The sequence below is a fragment of the Chiloscyllium plagiosum genome, unplaced genomic scaffold (assembly GCF_037043375.1).
Source record: "Chiloscyllium plagiosum isolate Xiang-an unplaced genomic scaffold, Cpla_swu_hap1 HiC_scaffold_2, whole genome shotgun sequence".
In the NCBI taxonomy this organism is placed as follows: Eukaryota; Metazoa; Chordata; class Chondrichthyes; order Orectolobiformes; family Hemiscylliidae; genus Chiloscyllium; species Chiloscyllium plagiosum.
In genome coordinates, this window is record NW_028270140.1 from 115,522,261 (window position 1) to 115,546,376 (window position 24,116).

The window sequence follows — 24,116 nt, forward strand, 5'->3', positions numbered from 1 at the left end:
TGACCTCTCTGCCCCCCACTCCCACTCTGGCCTATCACCCTCACCTTAACCTTCTTCCACCTATCACATTTCCAACGCCACTCCCCCTAGTCCCTCCTCCCTACCTTTTATCTTAGCCTGCTTGGCACACTTCCCTCATTCCTGAAAAAGGCTCATGTCCAAAACGTCGATTCTCCTCCTTGGATGCTGCATGACCTGCTGCGCTTTTCCAGCAACACATTTTCAGCTCTGATCTCCAGCATCTGCAGTCCTCACTTTCTCCTAGAATGCTTAGTAGCAGCATTGTATGCTATCTATAAGATGCACTGCAGAAATTCACCAAAGATCCTTAGACAGCAACTCCCAAATCCCTGACCACTTCCAGAAGGACAAGAGCAGCAGATTCATGTTAACATTACCACCACTGCAAGTTTCCTTCCAAGTCACTCAGGATTATGACTTGAAAATATATCACTGGTCATTCAGTGTAGCTGGGGCAAAATCCTGGAATTCTCTTATTAACAACATTGTGCCTGCAGCAGTTCAAGAAAGCAGCTCCCTACCATCTTTTCAAGGGCAACTACGAATGGGCAGTACATGCAAGCCAGCCAGTGATAGCACAAAACACTTACTTGATTCATACTGCCTTATTTTAACTGGTTTCACTTAGCAATTTCCATCAACTTCAAGTCCTGGGAGAAGTTCACTCAGGGTCTTTGTACTTAACATCACTAATGGTAGGCCATATTCAGATTGAATGACCACATAGGGCAAAAGACCTCCTGCTCCTATTTTCTGTTTTTAAAGAAACCAATGTGGCCTCTTTTGAAAGCAAACCCATGTCAGAAGCAAGGAGAAAACTCTTCGAGAAAATCGTGAGGCAGCAACTGTTCAAACTCTATTTCCTCTGATATCCTGAGCCATTTGCAGCTGCTTGTGGATTAGCCTTTGCAGTCACCTGTGCACCCACCAGAATCCTACCAAACATTCCAGATGATGCAAATGGTTACCTTCGTTTCGAAGGACGAGCAAGATTCTGAACACCTCATTCCATGCTGCTCTGTAGAAGGTATAGCATAGGCCTTATCTAAGATGTCATGTGAATGACCGACTGACTGGGTCCTTCATGTGCTGCATAACGTATAAAGCTTTCTGAAAAGCTCAGCATGAGTGTTCCAGTGATAGGCCATAGGCCTGCAATACTAATCTGTTTCCCTTTACACAACTGCTACCAGGCCTGCAGAACAGTTCCAACATTGTGTTCTTATATCAAATGAGTGTTATTGGTCCTTGCATGTCTCGCTGGTTATTTAAATCTATCTGTTTGGGCAGGTTTTGAATCATCCTCATGGCAAGTAGGACTTGAACTTCTGACCCAGCATGGAGACATCATCACTGTGTCACAAGAACCACCTTGTATGTCTCAATAGGCATAGAGAATTAGATGCTTTAGTTTTGAGAAACCATTGAAATAAGTAAGGATTCTGAAACATTTTCGACATTACTTTAGAGTCAGCCAGGAACATTAAGTTTGCAACAAAAAAGGGGTGAAATAAAAATGTCTCTAGCTCCTGAATAAGTTGCTTTTTGTGTAATGGATAAATGTTAAAGTTCAAGTGGTGAAAGGAGCTGACCTTTTGACTGATAAAAGGATTTTTAAGGATTGAGCAATGAAGCTGTCTTTTGAACTCCTGGAACCTGCTGGCTTTGATCTTGCCGAGGAAAGTGGAATCTCCTGGATATTTTTTGCTGCGTATTCCATGGTTTCAAATATTTAATTTATAATTTTGAGATATTTTAAAGTAACACATATCTGGGGTGGGTGGGACTTGAATGAATGGCTCAAAGTAAAGTTGTTCACTTTTAAGTCTATTTTAATAGTTGCATTTCCTTTTAAACTAATTGTTTCAAATTTTGCTTTTTTCAACTTTTAGCAAAGAACTCAAATATTTTCAGAAGATGACCACCACGCCATCAGTAGAAGGTACTGCCAACACTTTTTAAAACGCTCCGAACTGTTATAGAACCAAGTAACTCCTCTGTCCAAACTCTGTATCACACCTTATTAAGGCCCCCAGCAAAAGATATTTGAATTTGTCAGCTGAGGGTCATTGCTTCTTCCTCATGATCTAACAATTGCTCAGCAATGGGCAGTTAGCCTTGAAATGTTTTCCTGATTTCCTGCCTTTAATTCTCTAATTGAGAAGGATGATTAGGTAATTGGCCTGCTGTTTGTGAGACCAGAATGGCACCAGGGCTAAAGGGCTTGAATTCAGAGAGCAGGTTGCATAAATGCAGTTTGTGTTCCCACGATACAATCATGATTGAATAGAGGTATTTAAAATGACAAAAGATTAACAGAAACCTTTTAAGACTTTTTACAGCCTCTTGTTCTGCTCAGTTCAACAAAGGTTTGACTGAACTAATCCCATTTTCCAGCTTTTTGCCCATAGTCCTGAAGACTATGGCAACATCAGTGAGCACCTAAATATTAAATTATACAAGGTTTTCTGACTCACTCACCCTTTCGGACAGTGAGTTCCAAACTCCTAGCATCCTCTCAGTGGAAAAAAGATTGTTTCAAGTCTCCTCCGTCTTCTACCCTTTAATCTTAAGTCCCTTGGTTATTGATCCCTCTATTAATGGGAAAATTACCTTCCTATCCACCCAGTGGGTTCCCCTAGTAATCTTTTATACCTTTATTCAGTCCCTTCTCAACCTTCAGTGCTTCAAGGAAAGCAACCCCGGCCTATCCAATCTTTCCTCGTCTCTGAAACTCTCCTGTTTTCTTTGGAAGAACACGGGAACAGGGCGATTTGAAATTAGAGTCAAGACCTTCAATGACAAAATCAGGAAGCACTTGTTTCGATGAAAGGTTGTAAGGACTGTCAATCCTGCAACAGTTGAGCTTTGAAAACTGAGATGGATAATATTTTCCTCATTTATATGGAGCTACAGGTAGATGATTGGGCTTGCGATCATGATCAGCCATGGTTTGACTGAAATTCAAAACAGGTTCAAGTAGCTGCAAAGCTGTTCTGATGATTAGTTGCACCATTTGAGAAAATTGTATTAATGGAATATTAATTTTCTTTTTCTGCCACTGTGTCACTATTACACAATTTCCTTTTAGCTTCCTTTTTATTGTTACTTTTGAACAATGCTTTATATCCATGATTTGGAGATGCTGATATTGGACTGGGGTGTACAAAGTTTAAAAATCACAACATCAGGTTTAAATGGAAGCACTAGCTTTCGGAGCGCCGCTCCTTCATCACAATTGTAGGACGCAGGATTTGTAGCAGAAGTTTACAGTGTGATGTAACTGAAATTATACATTGAAAAAGACCTTGACTGTATGTCAAGTCTCTCATCTGTTTGAATGACCATGTTAGTTTCTCATCTTATGTAAATCGCAAAACATTTTTCAAAAGTTACATTCTCAAGTGAACTTTAATAATTGGTGTCATCCCGGATAATGTATTAGCCTCCTGTGTGCTGCTGTCTGTGCCATAATGTTTAGACTCCAGGATGCTCTCATAAGAACAAGGTATGATGCACAACTCATCGGCCACCAGTTCCGACGTGCCAGAGCGAGGAACTGTAATAGTCTCCTCAGGAGACAGATGTGCTGCAACCACCGGGTACCCTTCGTTGTCCAGTACTTCCCAAAAAACTATGCCATGTACATGGTAGGTACTCTTACAACTCAGCCAGCATTGTCTATCTCATACACTGCAGGCAAGGATGCCCTGAGGCAATATACATTGTTGAAACTGAGCAGAGGTGACAGCAATGGATGAATGGGAACCACACAACGATCAACAGACAGAAGTGTTCCCTCCCAGTCGGACATTCTACCTCGGACCTTCGGGTGACAATCCTCCAAGGCAGACTTCGGGCAGGCAGCAGTGAAAACAGGGATGGCCTCAAACAGGACCTTGGGTTCATGTCACACCTACTGGTGACCCCATTGCACTATACACATGCGCGTGCGCACACACACTTGCGTTTGTGGGGTGAATTTATACTTTGAGTTACATTGTGCTTTGCTCAAAAACGGCATGAATCCATGTAAGATTCTGTTAATTCACTTTTTAGATTAGAATCAGTCTAACCATTATGGCACAGACCGAACAGGTGCTAACACTTTCAGTACGTTATCTGGGCTGACATCAATTGTTGAAGTTCATTTGAGAATGTAACGTTTTTAAAAAGTTTGCGGTTTTACATATGAAAGAAGTGAAACTGACATGGTCATTCTAATAGATGAGAGACTTAACAAACAATCAAGGTATTTTTCAATGTATAATTTCAGTTATATCACACTGTAAACTTTTTTGCTATAAATTCTGTGTCTTACAAACATGTACTTCACAACCACCTGATGAAGGAGCAGCGCTCCGAAAGCTAGTGCTTCCAATTAAACCTGTTGGACTATAACCTGGTGTTGTGATTTTTTTTTTAGCTTTCTATCCATTCTGTTTTGAATTGACTGAGCAATTATTACCATTAGCGTGACCCTGGCACTCCACGTGTTCAAGTGTTTCAAGCCTGTTGGGTGGCTTTAAAGTCTGGACATATTAGCCCCACTGCCCACCCCACTCTCCCTACCTCTTCCTCATCTTTTGATGGTTTGCATTACCCTACATGGTTAAAAATCATAAGACACCAAGTTATAGGAGCTTTTGCCCGAAACATCAATTTTACTGCTCCTTGGATGCTGTCTGAACTGCTGTGCTCTTCCAGCACCACTAATCCAGAATCTGGTTTCCAGCATCTGCAGTCATTGTTTTTACCTCTACACCAGGTTATAGTCCAACAGGTTTATTTGGAAGTACTAGCTTTCGGAGTGCTTCTCCTTCAGGTAGAGCAGCACTCCGGAAGCTAGTGCTTCCAGATAAACCTGTTGGACTATAAACTGGTGTTTGTGTGACTTTTAACTTTGTCCGTCCCAGTCCAACACCGGCACCTCCAAATCATAGTTACCTACATGGTCTTTGCATGCGAATTATTCAATTTGAAACACTATATTTGGTGATGGTTAATAGGTGAAAAAAAAACCCTTGGGTGATTGGGAATAAGCTTTCAGTTGTGTATAATATAAAACCATTTAAAAGTGAAGACTACTTTGTGTTGGGGCAGAGCAAAATGCTAGCCTAGTTCTCTAGAATTGAACTGTATTTATTGGGCTTTGTGATATGCTCTCTTTTGTCCTGTAAAAGTGATCTGTGCTATGTTTGACCTTCTAACAGGGAAAATCAATGCTGTCATAATGGGACGGAAAACCTGGTTCTCTATTCCTGAGAAGTTTAGGCCACTTAAAGACCGGATAAATATTGTACTAAGCAGAGAACTGAAGTAAGTGTCTGAAAGGTGATATTTGTTTCTGGTAAAGGGAGTCTGCAGTATTTTCCGTTATATTTGATTTACCACAGACACTGATGCCTGCATCTTTTATTTTGGATAAGGTGAGGAATAAGTTCATAGTATTCGCTTTTGAACAATTTATATAATTATGCAGAATATAAATTGCATTAACATGATTGAACAGATGTTCTATATGCTAGTTTAGTCTTGCATACCTCCAGATCTCCTCTCTATCCTGAATTTTAGTTGACCACATAGAGAAAATGAAATTACAGCTTTCCTCATTTTGGAGAACTACATAATGTGGTGTAATTTTATCTTTAACCTCTGTTGCCTAACTTGTTTTTGTTTTGCTCCTCCCTCTTGAAGATATTGACCCCTTATTGTCTAGCACATGGGTGCTTGCCCAGGTATTGTTTATTCAAGCGTAAACTATTCAGTCATATTGTAGAAATACAAGCAATAGTGTATCTAAGCCTCATCTACCCTTGTGGGGTAGGTAGGGAGGTTCTGCTTCAGCTGTACATAGTGCCCCATTTGTTGTCTCTCCAATGCACAGTGTGCAGTTTAGGTTTCCTTATTTAAGGGAAGGATGTAGATGCATCGAAAATAATTCTGAGAAGGTTTCAGACTAAGATCTAGAATGGACACATGTCTTGTGAAGAGCAGTTGAACAGTCGAGGCTTGTATCTGCTTGGGTTTTTGAAGAGTCAGAGATGACTTGATTGAACTACAAGATCTTGGATTGCTTGCCCAAGTGGATGTGAAAAATGAAGTTTCTAGTGGCCGAATCGCAAACTAGAGGTCACTGCTTAAAGATAAGAGATGGATGAGAAGGATTTTTTGTTTCAGATGTTCATGTATGTAATACTCAGTACAGCTCCAGAGGATAACTGGAGAAAGGGCAGGAACCTTGGCCTGTTGCCTATCCTAGGGAAATAAAGAGCAATCAATATTTATGATCAAGCCATCAGGAATCGATATACATTATTTCTTTATTAATAAATGTGTTCATTGATGCATTTCCCACTACCTTTCAAGTTTTCCATGAATCTGATTTAATGAGAAGGAGATCCAGAAAATAGGACCATATGCAAAGTGGAAACAAAGATAATTTTGATCTTTAAGTGAAAATATCTGTATGTTTAAAATCTACTTCATATCCTGTAGGTCAGTGTTTGAAACTACTGTGTTTTGATCTGGTGGATTTCAGAGTCTGTGAAATTTTGTCATTGAGCTTAAACAAATATAAAGAGACCAAGAAGAAAACTGTGCCAGCTTTGTGGGTGTGCTGGTTGCAATGATCCACCTTTTGTGGTTGTGTTGCAATCCCTTTAATCAATGGATGTGCTGCAGCCTTTAGCTAATAAGACCCATTGACTGCAATCAGTGAAGATAGACAATTACAACCCTCTCCATGAGAACACTCAATACTGAGGCCCTCCAAGGAGGTATTCTCAGCCCCTACTGTACTCTCTGTACAGCCACGACTGTCACCAAATTCCAACGAACGTTATCTACAAGTCTGCTGACCACAGCACCATGATAGGATGGATATCAAACTATGATCAGTCAGAATTCAGAAAGGAGATACGGCTCCCCCTTCCCCAAAAATATACATCAACGGCATGGTGGTTGAGAGCGTGGAGAGCATCAAGTTCTTTGAAGAAGTAACGAAGGGAATTGAGGGTAGAGCGGTAGACGTGATCTGTATGGACTTCAGTAATGCATTCGACAAGGTTCCCCATGTGAGACTGGTTAGCAAGGTTCGATCTCATGGAATACAGGGAGAACTAGCCAGTTGGATACAGAACTGGCTCAAAGGTAGAAGACAGAGGGTGGTGGTGGAGGGTTGTTTTTCAGCCTGGAGGCCTGTGACCAGTGGAGTGCCACAAGGATCAGTGCTGGGCCCTCTACTGTTTGTCACTTATGCTTGCATCCAAATCATTTATATAAGAGATACAGTTAGTAAGTTTGCAGATGACACCAAAATTGGAGGTGCAGTGGACAGCGAAGAGGGTTACCTCAGATTGCAACGAGATCTTGATCAGATGGGCCAGTTGGCTGAGGGGTGGCAGATGGAGTTTAATTTAGATAAATGCAAGGTACTGCATTTTGGGAAAGCAAATCTTAGCAGGGCTTATACCATTAATGGTAAGGTCCTAGGGAGTGTTGCTGAACAAAGAGACCTTGGAGTGTAGGTTCATAGCTCCTTGAAAGTGGAGTCGCAGGTAGATAGGATAGTGAAGAAAACGTTTGGTATCCTTTCTTGATCAGAGTATGGAGTACAGGCGTTGGGAGGTCATGTTGCGGCTGTACAGGACAGTGGTTAGGCCACTTTTGGAATGTTGCGTGCAATTTTGGTCTCCTTCCTATCAGAAGGATGTTGTGAAACTTGAAAGGGTTCAGAAAAGATTTACAAGGATGTTGCCAGGGTTGGAGGATTTGAGCTATAGGCAGAGGCTGAACAGGCTAGGGCAGTTTTCCCAAGAGTGTCAGAGGCTGAGGGGTGGCCTTAGAGGTTTATAAAATCATGAGGGGCATGAATAGGATAGATTGGAGATGTTGGTGTTGTACACCCCAGTCCAAAGTTTAAAAAAATCTCACAACACCAGGTGATAGTCCAACTGGTTTAATTGGAAGGACTAGCTTTCAGAGCACTACTCCTTCATCAGATCGTTGTGGGCCACAACGACCTGATGAAGGAGCAGTGCTCTAAAAGCTAGTCCTTGTCCCTACCCTCCCCTTCACTGTTTTGATCACACAGCACTGCCCTTTGATGTGAAGGGCAATGTTTGTCACTGGCCACCCGGGTGTTTTCCTATCTTCCTGGTGGTGGAATTTGAATAAAGATTCATGCACTTTGTGTCTTCCACTGTGTCTCACACCTGCACACACACACCATGGCTGCTGGGGAAAAAATAAGCACTACCGCACTTACGTGGTAGTGTGGGGGAAAAAAAAACAGGAGTGATGCACTGCCCTCTGATGTGAAGGGCAGTGCTTGTCACTGGCCACTTGGGTGTTTGCCTAAACAAAAAAAAGAAAAAAGGCTAGTCCTTCCAAGATGGCAGCGACCTAGCAAGTCTGAGTCGACAGTGCTCCTCCCAAGACTTGGGTAAAGTGGGTCACCCACCCCCACCACACTTACCAAATCATTTATAATAGCTGTTTAATTTAATTAGTTGTTTAATATTAAATTTAAACAATCTAATCTTTAGTAAAAATGACTAAAGGGAAGGGAACCCGCAGCTCTCAACAAGTAGGAACCCCTCCCCCACCCCCTCCAGCTGCAGCTGAGGCATCCACAGCTGCCCTGGGGGACTTACCTATGGTGACAAGCCTTGTAGAAATGATCTCCAAACTGGGTGCGAAGATCGACGCTTTCATCGAAGAATCCCGAAATCAATGGGACTCTCTCTCGGCCGCGCTGCCGAAGCACGACCGAGACATCCAAGAAATCGAGTGCCGAGTCAGAGGGGCGGAGTTAAAGGCCGTGACCTCCGAAACTACAGCTCAATCGGCCGTGGATCAGGTCCGGGCTCTCGAACAGCGAGTCCGGACCTTAGAGAATCACATTGACGACCTCGATAATCGAGGTCGTCGAAAAAATATTCGTTTGCTGGGCCTTCCCGAACGGGAAGAGGAAGGCCAGCTTACACTGTTTCTCGAGCAGTGGCTGCCACAACGTTTAAATCTGGAAGCTGGATCAGGCCAGGTAAGGGTAGAATGGGCCTACCGGGTCGCAATACGCAGGCCCGTCTCGAACCAGCGCCCACGCCCGGTCCTGTTCCGGCTGCAGAGCTACAAGGAGAGGCAGATACTCCTAGAAGCCTCTAGAAATCTTGGAAAAGACCCCCAAGCTATGATCTATAAAGGATCCAAGATCATGTTATTCCAGGACTTTTCCCCAGCTCTGGTCCGAAAGATGAAGGCATTCGACGAGGCGAAGAAGCGTTTAAGGGACTTAATTATTCAGTACTCCTTACGCTACCCAGTGACGCTACGCTTTAACCATGAAGGATCCGTATATAACTTCGGATCACCAGAAAAGGCTAAGGAATTCTTGGACTCTCTTAGATAAACTGTAAGACATAATGGATGTTGGTTGGCCTTTTCCCCCCGGCTTTGGTTTATATCCCCCCCTTTTTTTTCTCTTATCTTGCTGTCTAATATTATCATGGGGGGTGGGGAGAGGGATTTGATTTTCTCCCCTCCTTGGGGTTTTCTTTTATTATTTTATGTATGTGTGTGTGTATGTATGCATGTATGTATGTATGTGTATATGTGTGTGTGTGTGTGTGTATATATATATATATATATATATATATATATTTATATTACACACTGAGGGGTTTGGTTAAGTTGGTGGGGGGAGGTGGTTACCTTATTCAATTTTACCTCCATCTTTAGGAGCGGGGTTGTTTCTCCCTTGTTATTTTGTATTACTATATTTATATTTAATTATTATTTGTTGAGGTTGTAATTTTATAGTTATATGTTTATATATGGTATTAACATTACCAAATATACCCAGGTGTTGGTATGGGTGGGGGTAGGATGCTCACTGTTAACTCTAGCTTTGTATTATATCTGAATTCTCATTTTATTGAGGAGCGCCTGGGTCAAGGGTGGGGAATTGGTTGGGAGAGGATATGATGGACTTTTGGAGAGGAAGTGACTCCCCCTGGGAACAAGGGGGAAAATCTCCACTTAGATACGTTTTATATTTTTTTAAATTTAGAAATAGTTTTTTTTTATTGTATTGTTGTGAGTGTATTAGAGAGGCTTTATTTTTGTAAATTTTACATGCTCTACGCTCGGGATGTTCTGGATAGGGTTTCCCCTCCCGAGGGGTCTCGGATTTGCCCAGATGATTATGGTTGATCAGTCGGTTAAGTGGTGCACCTGGAATGTCAAGGGGAGTAATTCGCCAGTCAAAAGGAAGAAAATATTATCAAATCTTAAGAAGGAAGGAGTTGATATAGCTCTCCTATAGGAGACACACCTGTCGGATAAAGAACACTTGAAATTACGACAGGGTGGATTTGATCAGCCCTTTTTTTCTTCTTTTAGCTCAAAAAGCAGGGGAGTTGTTATTCTTGTTCGGAAGAATTTCCCTTTCAAAATCCTAAAGCAGATAAAAGACAAATCTGGACGATATATCTTGATTAAAGCCCTCATAAATGGAGAGGAATATGGGATTTTAAATTTGTACTGCCCCCCGGCACATCCTATAAATTTATAACGGAAGCCTTTTCAAAATTGATGGCTTTTGGTGCCCGTCATACAATTATAGGGGGAGACTTTAATTGTAGTATGGATCCGGAAATAAATAGGATTCCCAAGAGTACTGCAGGAGTATCTCCCAGATCTGGACAATTGGTGGATCTGAACAAAGAATTAGGATTAGTAGCTGTATGGAGATGTCTTCATCCACAGGGCAGAGATATTTCTTTCTACTCCAATCCACATTAATGTCATACCAGAATTGATATGTTTTTTGTCCCCTCGATTTTTAAAAATTCCATATCATCTTGTAAAATAGGTAGTATAGCAATTTCCGACCACGCTGCTGTATATATGGAAACTAAGGCGAGGAACAATGGGACATCCCCTCGGCATTGGCGTACGGACCCCTTCCTGATGAAAGATAGTAAATTTGTAAAGTACTTCTCTCAAGAATTTAAAACTTTTTTAGAAATTAATTCAGGTACAGCTAGCAACCCATCAATGATGTGGGAGACCATCAAAGCTTACACGCGAGGTTTGATCATCTCCTACTCAGCGACCCAGAAGAAATTGAAGGGAGAACAACAGCGTCTGCTTGAAGCTCGCTTAAAAGCAGCTGAAACAGCATACACTGATAGACCTTCTATTATTAAATTGCAAAGGATTATGGCTTTAATAACTCTAAACACTATGCTTACTCAAACGGCTAAGAGGGAAATATTATTTGCAAAACAAAGGTTATATGAATATGGCGACAAACCGGATAGATACTTAGTATTTCTTGCAAAATAAAAAAAGGCCCCTCAGACTATTACGTCTATCAAGGAAAGTACGGGTATTTTGACTCATGATCATAAAAAGATTAATGCGATCTTTAGAGAATTTTATTCTGAGTTATATAAATCGCAGGATTGTGAAGACAGGACGAGGAGGATGCAGTCATTTTTTTAAAAATTTGACCTTTCCAGGCCTAACTCCGGAACAGGTATTGGTCCTAAATGCTCCTCTGACAGTCCAAGAAATACTTGATGCAATTAGGCAACTTCAGAGTGGTAAGGCACCGGGCCCAGATGGTTTTCAAGCTGAATTCTATAAAGAATTTATAGAAATATTGGCTGGTCCACTTATGGACAAGTATAACTATGCATATAGTCAGGGCTGTCTCCCGCCTTCGCTGAAAGAGGCAAATACCTCTCTTATCCTTAAAGGAAAGGATCCAGAAGATTGTACATCATACAGACCAATATCCTTGCTAAATGTAGATTTTAAAATCCTTTCTAAAACGTTAGCACTGAGACTAGAAAGGGTACTGCCACATATTATAAAGGAGGATCAGATGGGGTTTATTAAGGGCCGTAGATCATCCAATAATATTAGAAGGGTGTTGAATATGATTCAAGCCTGCCATCAGGGAAAGATACCAGGAGTAGTAGTTTCATTAGACACGGAAAAGGCATTTGATAGGGTTGAATGGTCATATTTATTTTACACATTGGAAAGGTTTGGCGTTGGACAGGTGTTTACCAAATGGGTCTCAACATTGTATAGTGATCCCAAAGCAGTTGTGGTTACCAATGGATTAGGTTCGGATAGCTTCAGTGTGGATAGGGGCTGCCGTTAGGGATGTCCCCTCTCGCCATTGTTATTTATGCTAATAATTGAACCACTAGCAGAAGCTATACAAGCTGATCCTAATATAGTGGCCCCAAGAATTGGTACAGGTAAACATAAAATTACCCTTTATGCAGATGATGTTCTTCTATTCCTCAGTAACCCTCTGATGTCCATACCTCACCTAATCCAAATTATTAATACAGTTAGCGCATTCTCAGGCTATAAAATTAATTTTTCAAAATCGGAGGCTATGCCAATGGGTGGCCTTGCTATGACACCCCACTTAGTAGACGGATCCCTTTTTCCCTTTCGTTGGTCCCTGGAGGGCTTCTTATATTTAGGCATTTTTATTACTCCAGTATTTGGTCAGTTGTATAAGGCTAATTTTGTGCATTTACTGGAAAGAATTACATTAGATTTCTTTTTAGATTACATTACAGCGTGGAAACAGGCCCTTCGGCCCAACAAGTCCACACCGACCCGCCGTAGCGCAACCCACCCATACCCCTACATTTACCCCTTACCTAACACTACGGGCAATTTAGCATGGCCAATTCACCTGACCTGCACATCTTTGGACTGTGGGAGGAAACCGGAGCACCCGGAGGAAACCCACGCAGACACGGGGAGAACGTGCAAACTCCACACAGTCAGTCGCCTGAGGTGGGAATTGAACCCAGGTCTCTGGCACTGTGAGGTAGCAGTGCTAACCACTGTGCCACCGGGCCGCCCACCTGCCACCGGGCCGCCCACCGATAAGGCAGGACCTCCAGCGATGGGGAGACCTTCCAATTTCCTGGTTGGGTAGAATAGCACTAATCAAAATGAATGTCCTGCCCCGTCTCCTATATCCTATGAGAATGCTTCCGGTGATGCTGCCAAGGATGGCTCTACGTAAATTGGGTGGGTTCCTTTATCTGGAATCATAGGCGGCCCCTCATTAAGCTGAAGAAGCTACAGCTTCCACAGGCAAGGGGAGGATTGGACTTCCCAGACTTTAGGAAATATCAGCTAAGTTCCCTATTAAGTTACATAGCTGATTGGGTCTTGTCTGATCCACAATCAATCTGGTTGGACATCGAGGCCTCTCAAGTAAAATACCCACTTATTAGTCTTTTATTTTCAGACAAGAGGAAAATCATTACAGATCACTGTAAAAACCCTATAATACTAAACACAATTAAGGCTTGGAATATAATGCGGCAAAATGAGGGCAACTCACATAAAACATCCCCCTATGCACCGATAGTGGGAGCTTGGGGATTCCAACCGGGGTTTACAGATGCCACTTTTAAACTCTGGAGATCTCATGTCTAGGGGACCTATTTAAGGATGGGGTCCTGATGTCTTTTGAACAGCTGCGTCAGAAATTCGGATTACCTAATGGAGACCTCTTTCGATATTTCCAAATTCAAGATTATATCCAGATAGAGAATATCTGATTTATATTCTCTATCTGATTTATAAAGACTGTAGTGTCCTACGACCAGTGGGGGTATCTTCCGTCAGTACTATTTATCATTTACTACATGATGAAGTATCGGGATATATGGATAATCTGCTTAAACCATAGGATCAGGATTTAGGACTAGAAATCTCTATAGAAACATGGAATGATATTTGGGAAAACGCTAGAAGAATTACTATCTGTAACAGAACCCAGGCTATCCAGCTGAAGATACTTCATAGGGCCCATATAGCACCGGTTCGATTGGCAAAATTTAAGGCAGGAGCATCTCCAATGTGTCCCAAATGCAAAATAGAGGTGGGCACTCTTGTACACTGCCTATGGACCTGTCATAAGATCCGTAGATATTGGACTAAAGTAGCAAGTACCCTGACAGAAGTTTTAGGAACGGAAATTAAAGTGGACCCTGTATCTCTCCTTTTGGGCTTTTCGAACTTTCCCTCCCTGGACATGTACGGGAAGAGACTATTTTCTATTCTTTCTTTCTGTGCAAGGAAAAATATTTTGGTGAACTGGGTGGCTGAGGGCCCCCCTGGACTTTCAAATTGGCACAGATTAATTATGGAATGTATTCCCCTTGACTTCCTTACAAATATGGTGCACCAAAAGACCGAATTATTTTATAAAATATGGCAGCTCTTCTTGAATTACATAAATACAGATATTTCAGCTATCCCAACAAGGTCTTTTATTTAATTGAGATTACAAACCTGGCTGGTCCGGGGCCCCTTAGGAGAGGAATCCCGCACGAATATGGGTTTTATTACATCTGATGTTAACACATTCCGAGCATGTAAGAGACTTAAATATACACTCTGATTAGTAGTAGATAGTTGAGTTTTGTTTTATTTTTATTTTTTGGTTTTTTTTTCCTCTTTTGTTACATTTTGGCTATTGTATATTTGATTTAATTGTATATCAATGTTTATATTTGAGAGTTTTGTTTATTTTTGTAAACTTGTAAAATGTTAAATTTCTAATAAAAATATCTATATAAAAAAAACCTGTTGGTCTATCACCTGGTGTTGCGCAATAAATAGACAAAGTCTCTTCCCTCAGGTGGGGGGAGGGGGAGGGGAGTCCAGAACTAGAGGGCATAGGTTTAGGGTGAGAGGGGAAAGATATAAAAGAGACCTAAGGGGCAACATTTTCACGCAGAGGGTAGTACATGAGTAATCTCTATGTATGGAATGAGCTGCTAGGGGAAGTGGTGGAGGCTGGTACAATTGCAACATTTTAAAAGGCATCTGGATGGGTATATGACTGGGAAGGGTTTGGAGGGGTACGGGCCAGGTGATGGCAGGTGGGACTAGATTGGGTTGGGATATTTGGTCGGCATGGACAAGTTGGACCGAAGGGTCTGTTTCCATGCTGTACATGTCTATTACTCCCAAGTTTCTAGGAGTGACAATAACTGACATCCTGTCCTAGACTTTCCTCATAGGTCTGATGGTCAAGAAGGCACAACAACACCATTTCTTCCTTCGGTGGCTCAGGAAATTTGGTAAGTACATAAGGCCCTGAAACATTTACAGATGCACCATTGAAAGCATTCTGTCCTAGTGCATAACAACCTAGTACAGCAACTGCACTGCCCAGAACTGTAAGAAACTGCAGGAGGTTGTCTGCACAGCCCGATCATCACAGAAGCCATCCTTCAATCCATGAACTCCGTTTGCACGTCATTGCTGTGGAAAGGCTGCCAACATTATCAAAGACCCCTGCTGTCCCAAATAATGCTGTTCTGCAACCTCTTCAATCAAACAGAAGCTTGAACATGCACCGCAGGTTCAAGAACAGCTTCTTCTCCGTAACTAAACTGATGAATGGACTTTCTAATTTAAAATGATGAACTTAATAGTGGTGTTCTTGCCTCACATATATCCTGTGTGGTGTACCCTGTATGCCTCTCGCTGTCCAACATTTTTTGTCACTCTGTGATCTGTCTGAACAGTCTCACATAAAGCTTTTCGCTGTACTTAGGTACATGTGGCAATAAACCCAGTCAATCAGGGAATTGTGTAAGGTATCCAATATTCCTGATTTGAGAACATCTCAAAGTTAACAAAGTGCTTTATTTTATGTTCACAGGTACAGGTTATGCTCATGGTGAGCCATTCCACACTGATCTTTCTGGATCGATTTGAAGTAACAATAGTTAGGTGCTCTTTGTTATTGTTTAGGTGTGAGTGGGGAGAGATTTTAAAATCAGCCGCATTAGAATAAAGAAATCTTGGCCTTTACCAAATAAGAGAGAGTAACTTTAGTCCTGCAGATGCAGTTTAAAATACGCGACACTTAAAGTTTTTCTAGGTGATGTTAGGCAGCTTCATTTGAACTGGTGTGTGTGTCTGCCTGCAATGGCACAACATCCTGCAGTGAAGAGTGGGAGAAGGGATGGCTGGTCGGAATGGACACGTTGGATTGAAGGGTCTGTTTGTGCTGTATAACTCTGACCTAATAAACACAGATTTGGACATTGGTTCTCAGAGAGGAAAGTCACCCCACCTCTCTGCTTGAGTAGATGTGAGATGCACCAGTCTCTGTCTCTCTGTCCCGGTAGAATCTAGAGTAACTGTTGAGAGCCACCTTTCCATGCATACACCATTGTTTGAAATGTTCTGTCTATAACTGTATAAGAGCACAGACACTAATACAATCCACTTCTTGCCTGATGCATGTTTTGGCAGATCTGGAAACGCTGCTGTCGAGAGTGGAGCAGTTAGAATGAGGGGTGTACAAAGGGTTAGGATCTGGGTCGATGTAGGAGTTGTATTTTGGCACCATTCAAGACAGAGTTTCTTGTATGAGATAAATTTGAGATATTTGTCTCGGGACACCCTCACCAACCAACCCCACCGTCTTGTAGCTGAACACTTCAACTCCCCCCTCCTACTCTGCTAAGGACATGCAGGTCCAGGGTCTCCTCCATTGCCACTCCCTAACCACCTGACGCCTGGAGGAAGAATGCTTCATCTTTTGCCTCTGGACTCTCCAACCACACTGCATCAATGTGGACTTCACCAGTTTCCTCATTTTCCCTCCCCTCACCTTATGCCAGTCCCAACCTTTTTAACTTGGCACCACCCTCATGACCGTTTTCTACCTGTCCATGTTCCTTCCCACCTATCCGCCCACCCTCCCCTCCAACCTGTCACCATTACACTTCTTCCCCCATCACCACCTAATCTACCTATCGCACTCTCAGCTACTTTCCTCCCCCAGCCTCACCCCTCTCCCATTTACCTCTCCACCCCCTCAGCTCAGCCTCATTCCTGATGAAGGGCTTTTGCCCAAAACGTCGATTCTCCTGCTCCTCAGATGCTGTGTGACCGGCTGTGCTTTTCCAGCACTACACTCTCCAGTCTGATCTGCAGTCCTCACTTGCGCTTAGTTTTGGCACAGATGCAGCTAGAGTCACGTCATATCATGGCGCAGGTACCGCCTTGTGGTGAGCTTTCTTGAAAATTTAGATCTCTTGACCATAATCTCTAGAGCCTTAATATTTACTGGTTTTGCTTTGGTCAACGAATTACAATAAGAACTTCCTGGTGGCATTCTCAACGTTTTGCCTAGAATTTGTTTGACAACGAAAACCATGTCAGATGCTCCTGTCTACAGCCACACTAATTTGCGAGGATGTCCTCGGTATTCAGGAATATGTTGACCACTTCACCTACCTTGACAGACACCTCACTCAAAAGACTCCCATTGAAGAACAGATTCAACACTGGATCAACTGTGCCAGGTCAACCTGCGAAAGGTTATGCCCACAAGTGTTGACAACAAAGACTTCTGCAAGTCAACGCGAGTCTTATTGGGCAGAGCAGTTGTCAACAATGGGCGAAAACACGAGGACTGCAGATGTTGGGGATCCAAGTCAAAGAGTGTGGTGCTGAAAGAGCACAGCCAGTCAGGCAACATCTGAGGAGCAGGAGAGTCGACGTGTTGGGTGTATGCCCTTCATCAGGAATGAAGGGCTGATGAAAACGTCGACTCTCCTGCTCCTCTGATGTTGCCTGACTGGCTCTGCTTTTCCAGCGCCACACTCTTTGACAGTTGTCACCACACTCCCAGTATTGCCGTGAGACTTGGGCTGTGTATCTGTGATGTCAGTATGCTGGAGAAATTCCGCCAGCAATGCCTCTGTTACATTTTCTTGATTGATGATTTAAAGAATCATAAAACAAATGATAGTGCCCTTCTGTAGGATGCTGGTTTGCAGTCAGTAATTTGTTGATTTTTAGGTGGTTCGAATCACCTCCAGATCTCTGGTTCAGGTACTTAATTGGGGAATGTGAAATGAAGGCAGTAGACCGGTGTTTCAGGGCAAAAGGATCTGTGTTTATTTAAATACAAAAAGGTAAGTATAATACAAGAAATAAAGGCAAATGTAATAAACAGTGAAATTGACACAATCAAATATGCAGAGGGGAGTAATTAAATACACTCTTAATTTAAAGTTTAAAAAAATCACATAACACCAGGTTATAGTCCAACAGGTTTATTTGGAAGCACCAGCATTCAAAGCACTACTCCTTCATCAGGTAGTTGTAGAGCAGGATGATCAGACACAGAATTTATAGCAAAAGATCACTGACATGCAACTGAAATGATAAATCAAACAAATCTAGATTGCTGTTAAGTCTTTCATCTTTTAGAATGGTTTGCAGGTTTTGGTGCATTGATATATAAATCCCAGAACTTCTTTTAAGTCCCATTCTCGAGATAATTTAAGGTTTTATTTAAAAGCTGACATCTCTGTGATCTTTTGCTATAAATTCTGTGTCTTATGATCCTGCTCCACAGCCACCTGATGAAGGAGCAGAACTCCGAAAGCTAGTGCTTCCAAATAAACCTGTTGGACTATAACCTGGTGTTGTGTGATTTTTAACTTTGTCCACCCCAGTCCAACACTGGCACCTCCACATCATATTAATTTAAATGCAGATTAAACACTATTTGAAGTTAAACAGCAATTTTAATCACAAAAAAACTTTAATCAGATTTCCTAGCTTTGGAGTTCCTGCACTGTCAGCACCCACCTTCCCCTCCCAGCTAGCTCGGTTGGAAACTTTGGAGTCGAAGGAATTTCAGCTCACCAGTGAGGAAAATGCAGTTCAAATTTTTTTTTTTTAAATTGTGTTGAAGGCTGTTGAGGTTCTTGCCATCAGTTCTCTGTGTTCGGAACCGACGCGTGTGGAAACTCTTTGGATAGTAAAGAAAAATCCCCTGCCTGTGTGTCTCGAATATCCTTTGTTGCAATGATGTTCTTTATTCAACTTTCTGGTTCTGAAGCTGCTTAATGGGGCTAGAGCCTGTGGGGAAGCTGTAAGTACAGGAGCTTGCTGTTGAGAAAGGCTCTCCCTGGTGAGACCCGACCTGGCAGATGTACAGACTGTGTGGTCCATTATCTCCTCTCAAATCTGTGTTCTCCATTGTGTTTCTGGTGTTCCCTTTTCAGGTCAGTTGACTTCCTGATGGTTAAGAGTACGTGTGAATGGGTGCTGATTAAAGTTGAATTTCCAGTATCTATGAAGGTTCTTATGTTGAGTAGCCCAAGTTGTAAAAGTTAGTTTCAGTCTAGAATGTTAATTCTGGTTGATTTGCTCTCTTGGAGTGGAGAATTACGTTGGAATTCCAGATTGAACGGTAGTCCCAGACTGAAATCATTCTGGCTGTGTGTATTTATTGAGACCTGAGCGGAGACTTCTGCCCAGTATTTTAGGCATTGGAAAAGTCCAGGATCTTGTCCATTTGTTGTGGTTCTGTTCGCCGAGCTGGGAATTTGTGTTGCAGACGTTTCGTCCCCTGTCTAGGTGACATCCTCCGTGCTTGAGTGCGGAAGCAGGTCATTCCATCCATTGGGTCCACACTGACTCTTCGAACAGCAGCACATTCAGACCCACTCCCCCATTCCTATCCCTGTAACCATGGCTAATCCACCTAGCTTGCACACCCTGGACGCTACAGGGCAATTTAGCTTAGCCAATCCACCTAACCTGCACATCTTTGGACATCGGGGGTAACGAGAGCACCCGGAGGGAGCCCTCGCAGACATGGGGAGAATGTACAAAATCCACAGACAGTCGCCACTGGGTAGAATCGAACCCAGGTCCCTGTGAGGCAACAGTGCCAGCCACTGTACCACCCAACCAGTTAGACCATTCTCCTGCCTTATCCCCATTATCCTGCAGGCTTGCAATACCACTCACTGTGCAAAAAACTTTTCCCCAATTTTAAACTGTCATTCTTGTTGTATTTAGTAACCATTCAAGCAGTGACACTGCCTTTCCATGAATGGAGTAAATCATTACTATTTGTTGTGATTCTCAGGGAGATGCCAAAAGGAGCGAATTACCTAGCACGTGATCTGGAGTCAGCACTTGTTCACCTGGATTCACCAGAGCTGCAGGACAAAGTGGATCTTGTGTGGATAATAGGTGGGAGCAGCCTCTACAAGGTACGATGTTGAACTTGCTTATCTGTTTGCAATTTTGAATAGTAATGATTCAGAAGTTTCAGTAAAATCTTTCACAGACTGGAAGGATCGGCATTCAAATTTTTTGCCACAAATCTGAAGCTAATTTTGTCGTTAGAAAAGGGGGGGAAAAAAAGAAATGCAGGGCTGAGGTATAGAGCAGAGGAGTGTGACGAATTAGCTAGCTCTTTCAAAGAGCTAATACAGGGAAAAATCAGATCAATCTTTCTCTCTGGATTCTACAATATTGTTAAATTCTACCCTTTATCAGTCTTTGGGGATGACATTTGCAGTCTTAGCTAAGTTACTCTCCTCTTCTATTGGGTTCATGGGCTGATGACTTTAGTGTCACTTAACTTGAAAGACAAATGTTTTTGCTGGAATTGGCAATAATGTGTGGGAACATTTGCCAAGTGTGATGGAGCTTCTTACAGTTAGAGCTAAAATTACAAGGACTGGGCAGTCCATGTTTGGGGGCTGATTTTGGGAGACAGAGCTGGCACCCACACAGGCAGTGAAAACAGTGTGCCCCTCGGGTGATGCTAGTGTTTATTACACAGGTTTCCCTGTCCCTAGTGTACCATAGATCACACTTCTTATACTATATATTTTTATTATTTCATGAGATGTGGATGTCACTGAGAGCCAGCATTCATTACATGTCCCTCATTGCCCTTGAGAATTGATTGCTAGATCATTACATGGCTCACTTAGAAGTGAACCACATTGTTGTGGGTCTGGAATCACGTGTGTGCACATAGGGCAAACCAAGTGAGGATGGCACATTTCCTACCCTGATGGACATTAGTGAGCCTGGGAGTGTTTACAACAATTTATGGAAGTTTCATGTTCGCCATAATGGAGCAGATTTCAATTCTGTCAGTTGCTGTGGTGAAATTTTAATCTGTGCCTTCAGAGCATTCAAGACATTTTTAGAATTGCCAATCTGAATGGCATTTTTGCTGTCTCACTGTCAGTTTTGTTTTGGTGTCCCCACTCCAGAATGTTAGACTCTAATGTTAATGGCTGTTAATGTTAGTTAATGTCTCTTGACTAAGTCATGTCTGCACCTGAACATTCCCCTTTAATGTGACCAAGGATTAGATGCCACTTTATGAACTCTCTAACACACCACAATGATATTTATCATCAGTGTACTAGGAATCACCATTTACCAGAAGTTAACACCATGACTGCTTGAAGAGTTCATTTCCTAAGCGCATCTCTACGTAATAAGGCTCAAGTCAAGAGTATAATGGAGTACTTGCTGCTCACCTTGATAGGTGAGCCTGACTGCTATGGGTTACTGCTTATTAACCCTTGCTAGACGTAACTACTGCTTTGTCAGTGGCACCGTGGACTCTGGTTAGCTACAGCAAGAACAGCATTTGACCAATCTCAGGTTGGCTAGATGGTGTATCTCCAGTTTCAGATTGATTGATTTCTTAAGGGTAATAGTCATCTTACTGATGTAATTTCCTTTCATCTCTTGGCTGACATTTTAGTGAGTCAGCCATGTGTGGGCGTATCCTTTCCATTATTGCTTTTCTCGTCTTCTGTTAAGATAATGTAACCATTTGTTAATGGCTTCACAGTGACTGCTGGTACCTGAAACAAGTTGACTAAAAATAATGAGTACAAGTTGTTCCAACAAAAAAATTTTGATTAAAATTGCCTATTATATACTTTTAAAAGAAAGTAACTGTTTGTAACTTAGAATGGCTTTAAAGGCTAAGATAAGCCGGTTTTGGACAGAGCTGTCCCTTGAAGCGTAAAGCTGGTTCACATCTTCAAAGTGGTTTCACATTTAGTCATACAGCTCAGAAACAGACCCTTTGGTCCAACTCGTCCATGCTGACCAGACATCCCAATCTGACCTAGCCCCATTTGCCAGCATTTGGCCTGTATCCCTCCAAACACTTCCTATTCATATACCAATCGAGATGCATTTTAAATGTTTTTGTAATTGTATCCACCTCCTCCGTTTCCTCTAGCAGCTTGTTCCATACTCTTCCAAAAGCATACAACCATTTGCCCTGTAGTAAAGCAAGCCATAAAAGTTAATCTCTTCAACCATTTGAGTTTCTGTTATCTGAGTCGACTTAATAAACCACATACAATAATACCTTGATGATGTTAATACCTTGCTTAATCATTATACGTAACTAGACTACAACTAATTATTGAAAAATAAACTCAATCCTACATACTTGTTCCTTGATTGTCTGAATTCTAGGGAATAAAACCCCAATTTGTGTAATCTGTCTTGGTAACGTAGCCCTTGCAGTTTGAATATCATTCAGCTGATCATACACTGCACTACCCTAAGGCCTACGTGACCATCCCAAGGATGTTGTGACTGAAATTGTGCACAGTATTGTCCAGCTGTGACCTAACCAGGTGCCCCAAAGAAAATGTCACTTGTATTTCTCAACTTTAAAGGAGAACTCCATGTAGCTTACAACATTCAAGGTTTGGTTGCATTCCTGAAAATCGCAGAAAAACAAGAATTGATTTATTTGATTTAAATTGCAGTATTGTGCATTCAGAGCAGAAACAGCTTCAAAAGATAAATCACTAAATATTTTTAAGCTATATGATTTATATGCTTGAGCACAAAAACTTGTGTTGAAATGCTGGATATTTCTAAATACTTACATTCATAAACAAAATAACCTCTTATAAAGTAAAATTTTAAATATAACAATGAATAAATGTAACTGCTTAAAATGGTTTTAAAAAAAAAATGACTCGCCTAATGTGGGTTTTGAGTGACCTGCACAGGTAGGCCTGTAGCTTTTGGGACTTTGTTTTTGCTGCAGAGAACTTGTGTGTTCTTCTGACTGTGCTGCCCCCATTGCTATTTACTTCTTGAAACAAAACATGAAGTGGGGACTTGCTGTACTCACTCAATGTTAACCTCTGCATAAATGAACTTCCAGCTGGCCACTGTATCACATGCAGGAGTACCTTTCCTTTATACACAAGGAACATTTGAAGTGAATTCTAACTCTACCACCACCCATCCTGAATTGAGGTTTGTTGGAGCAATCTGGAAATGAAACTGCTGTATGTGCCATTTGGTTGCTGGGTTTCTTGCCAGCCCAACATTTGGAAGACACCAGTGCTGCTAATGCTGAGAAGAATGGTTAATGATAATTGGTTGTTTTAAAATCTCAAATATCTCATTAAGAGTAGGTAGTAAATGATTAATAACATAGTAAAAGATTATTAGATACTTGGGAGCATCATAGTAGTCTCTGTACTATAGACTTGAGTTTATAGAGTCATAGAGATGTACAGCATGGAAACAGACCCATCGGTCCAACTTGTCCGTGCCAACCAGATATCCCAACCCAATCTAGTCCCAACTGCCAGCACCCAGCCCATATCCCTTCAAGTCCTTCCTATTCATATGCCCATCCAGATGCCTTTTTAAATGTTACAACTGTACTAGTCTCCACCATATGCTCTGGCAGCTTGTTCCATACACCTACTACCCTCGGTGTGAAAAATTTGCCTCTTAGGTCTCTTTTTATATCTTTTCCCCTCTCACCCTAAACCTATGCCCTCTAGTTCTGGACTCCCCCACCCCAGGGAAGAAACTTTGTCTGTTTATCCTAGCCATGCCCCACATGATTTTATAAACCTCCATAAGGTCACCCCTCCGCCTCCAATGCTCCAGGGAAAACAGCCGCAGCCTATTCAACCTCTCCCTATTAGTTTGTTTGTTTGTTTTCTGTTTGTTAGTATTTGGTGAATTGAATATCTTTTTTTCCCAATCCATTCTTCTATTGTCAGCCAGGGTGTGTAAATCATGTTGCATGTAACAGATTCTGATCCAATATCCAATTTCTTTTTTAAATTGCACTAGCTCAATACAAAGGTGATGCTTTTAAATTGAGATTTCAAAATGTCTCTTATTTTCAAGCCTAGATTTAATCGGCAATTTAAAACTCCCAGGCTTCAGTC

The 24,116-nt window shown here is 41.9% G+C and overlaps 1 protein-coding gene and 1 pseudogene across 1 annotated transcript in view; both read left to right on the top strand.

Annotated features, from left to right (window-relative positions):
- The window catches only part of dhfr (dihydrofolate reductase), a 47,302-nt gene that overhangs the window by 2,953 nt on the left and 20,233 nt on the right, over positions 1 to 24,116 (top strand). The window contains exons 2-4 of the mRNA XM_043708196.2: positions 1,914 to 1,963; positions 5,235 to 5,340; positions 20,000 to 20,126. Coding sequence (XP_043564131.2) covers positions 1,914 to 1,963; positions 5,235 to 5,340; positions 20,000 to 20,126 — 283 coding nt within the window. The remainder of the gene's footprint in view (positions 1 to 1,913; positions 1,964 to 5,234; positions 5,341 to 19,999; positions 20,127 to 24,116) is intronic.
- On the top strand, positions 8,334 to 9,402 carry LOC148151970 (uncharacterized; annotated as a pseudogene).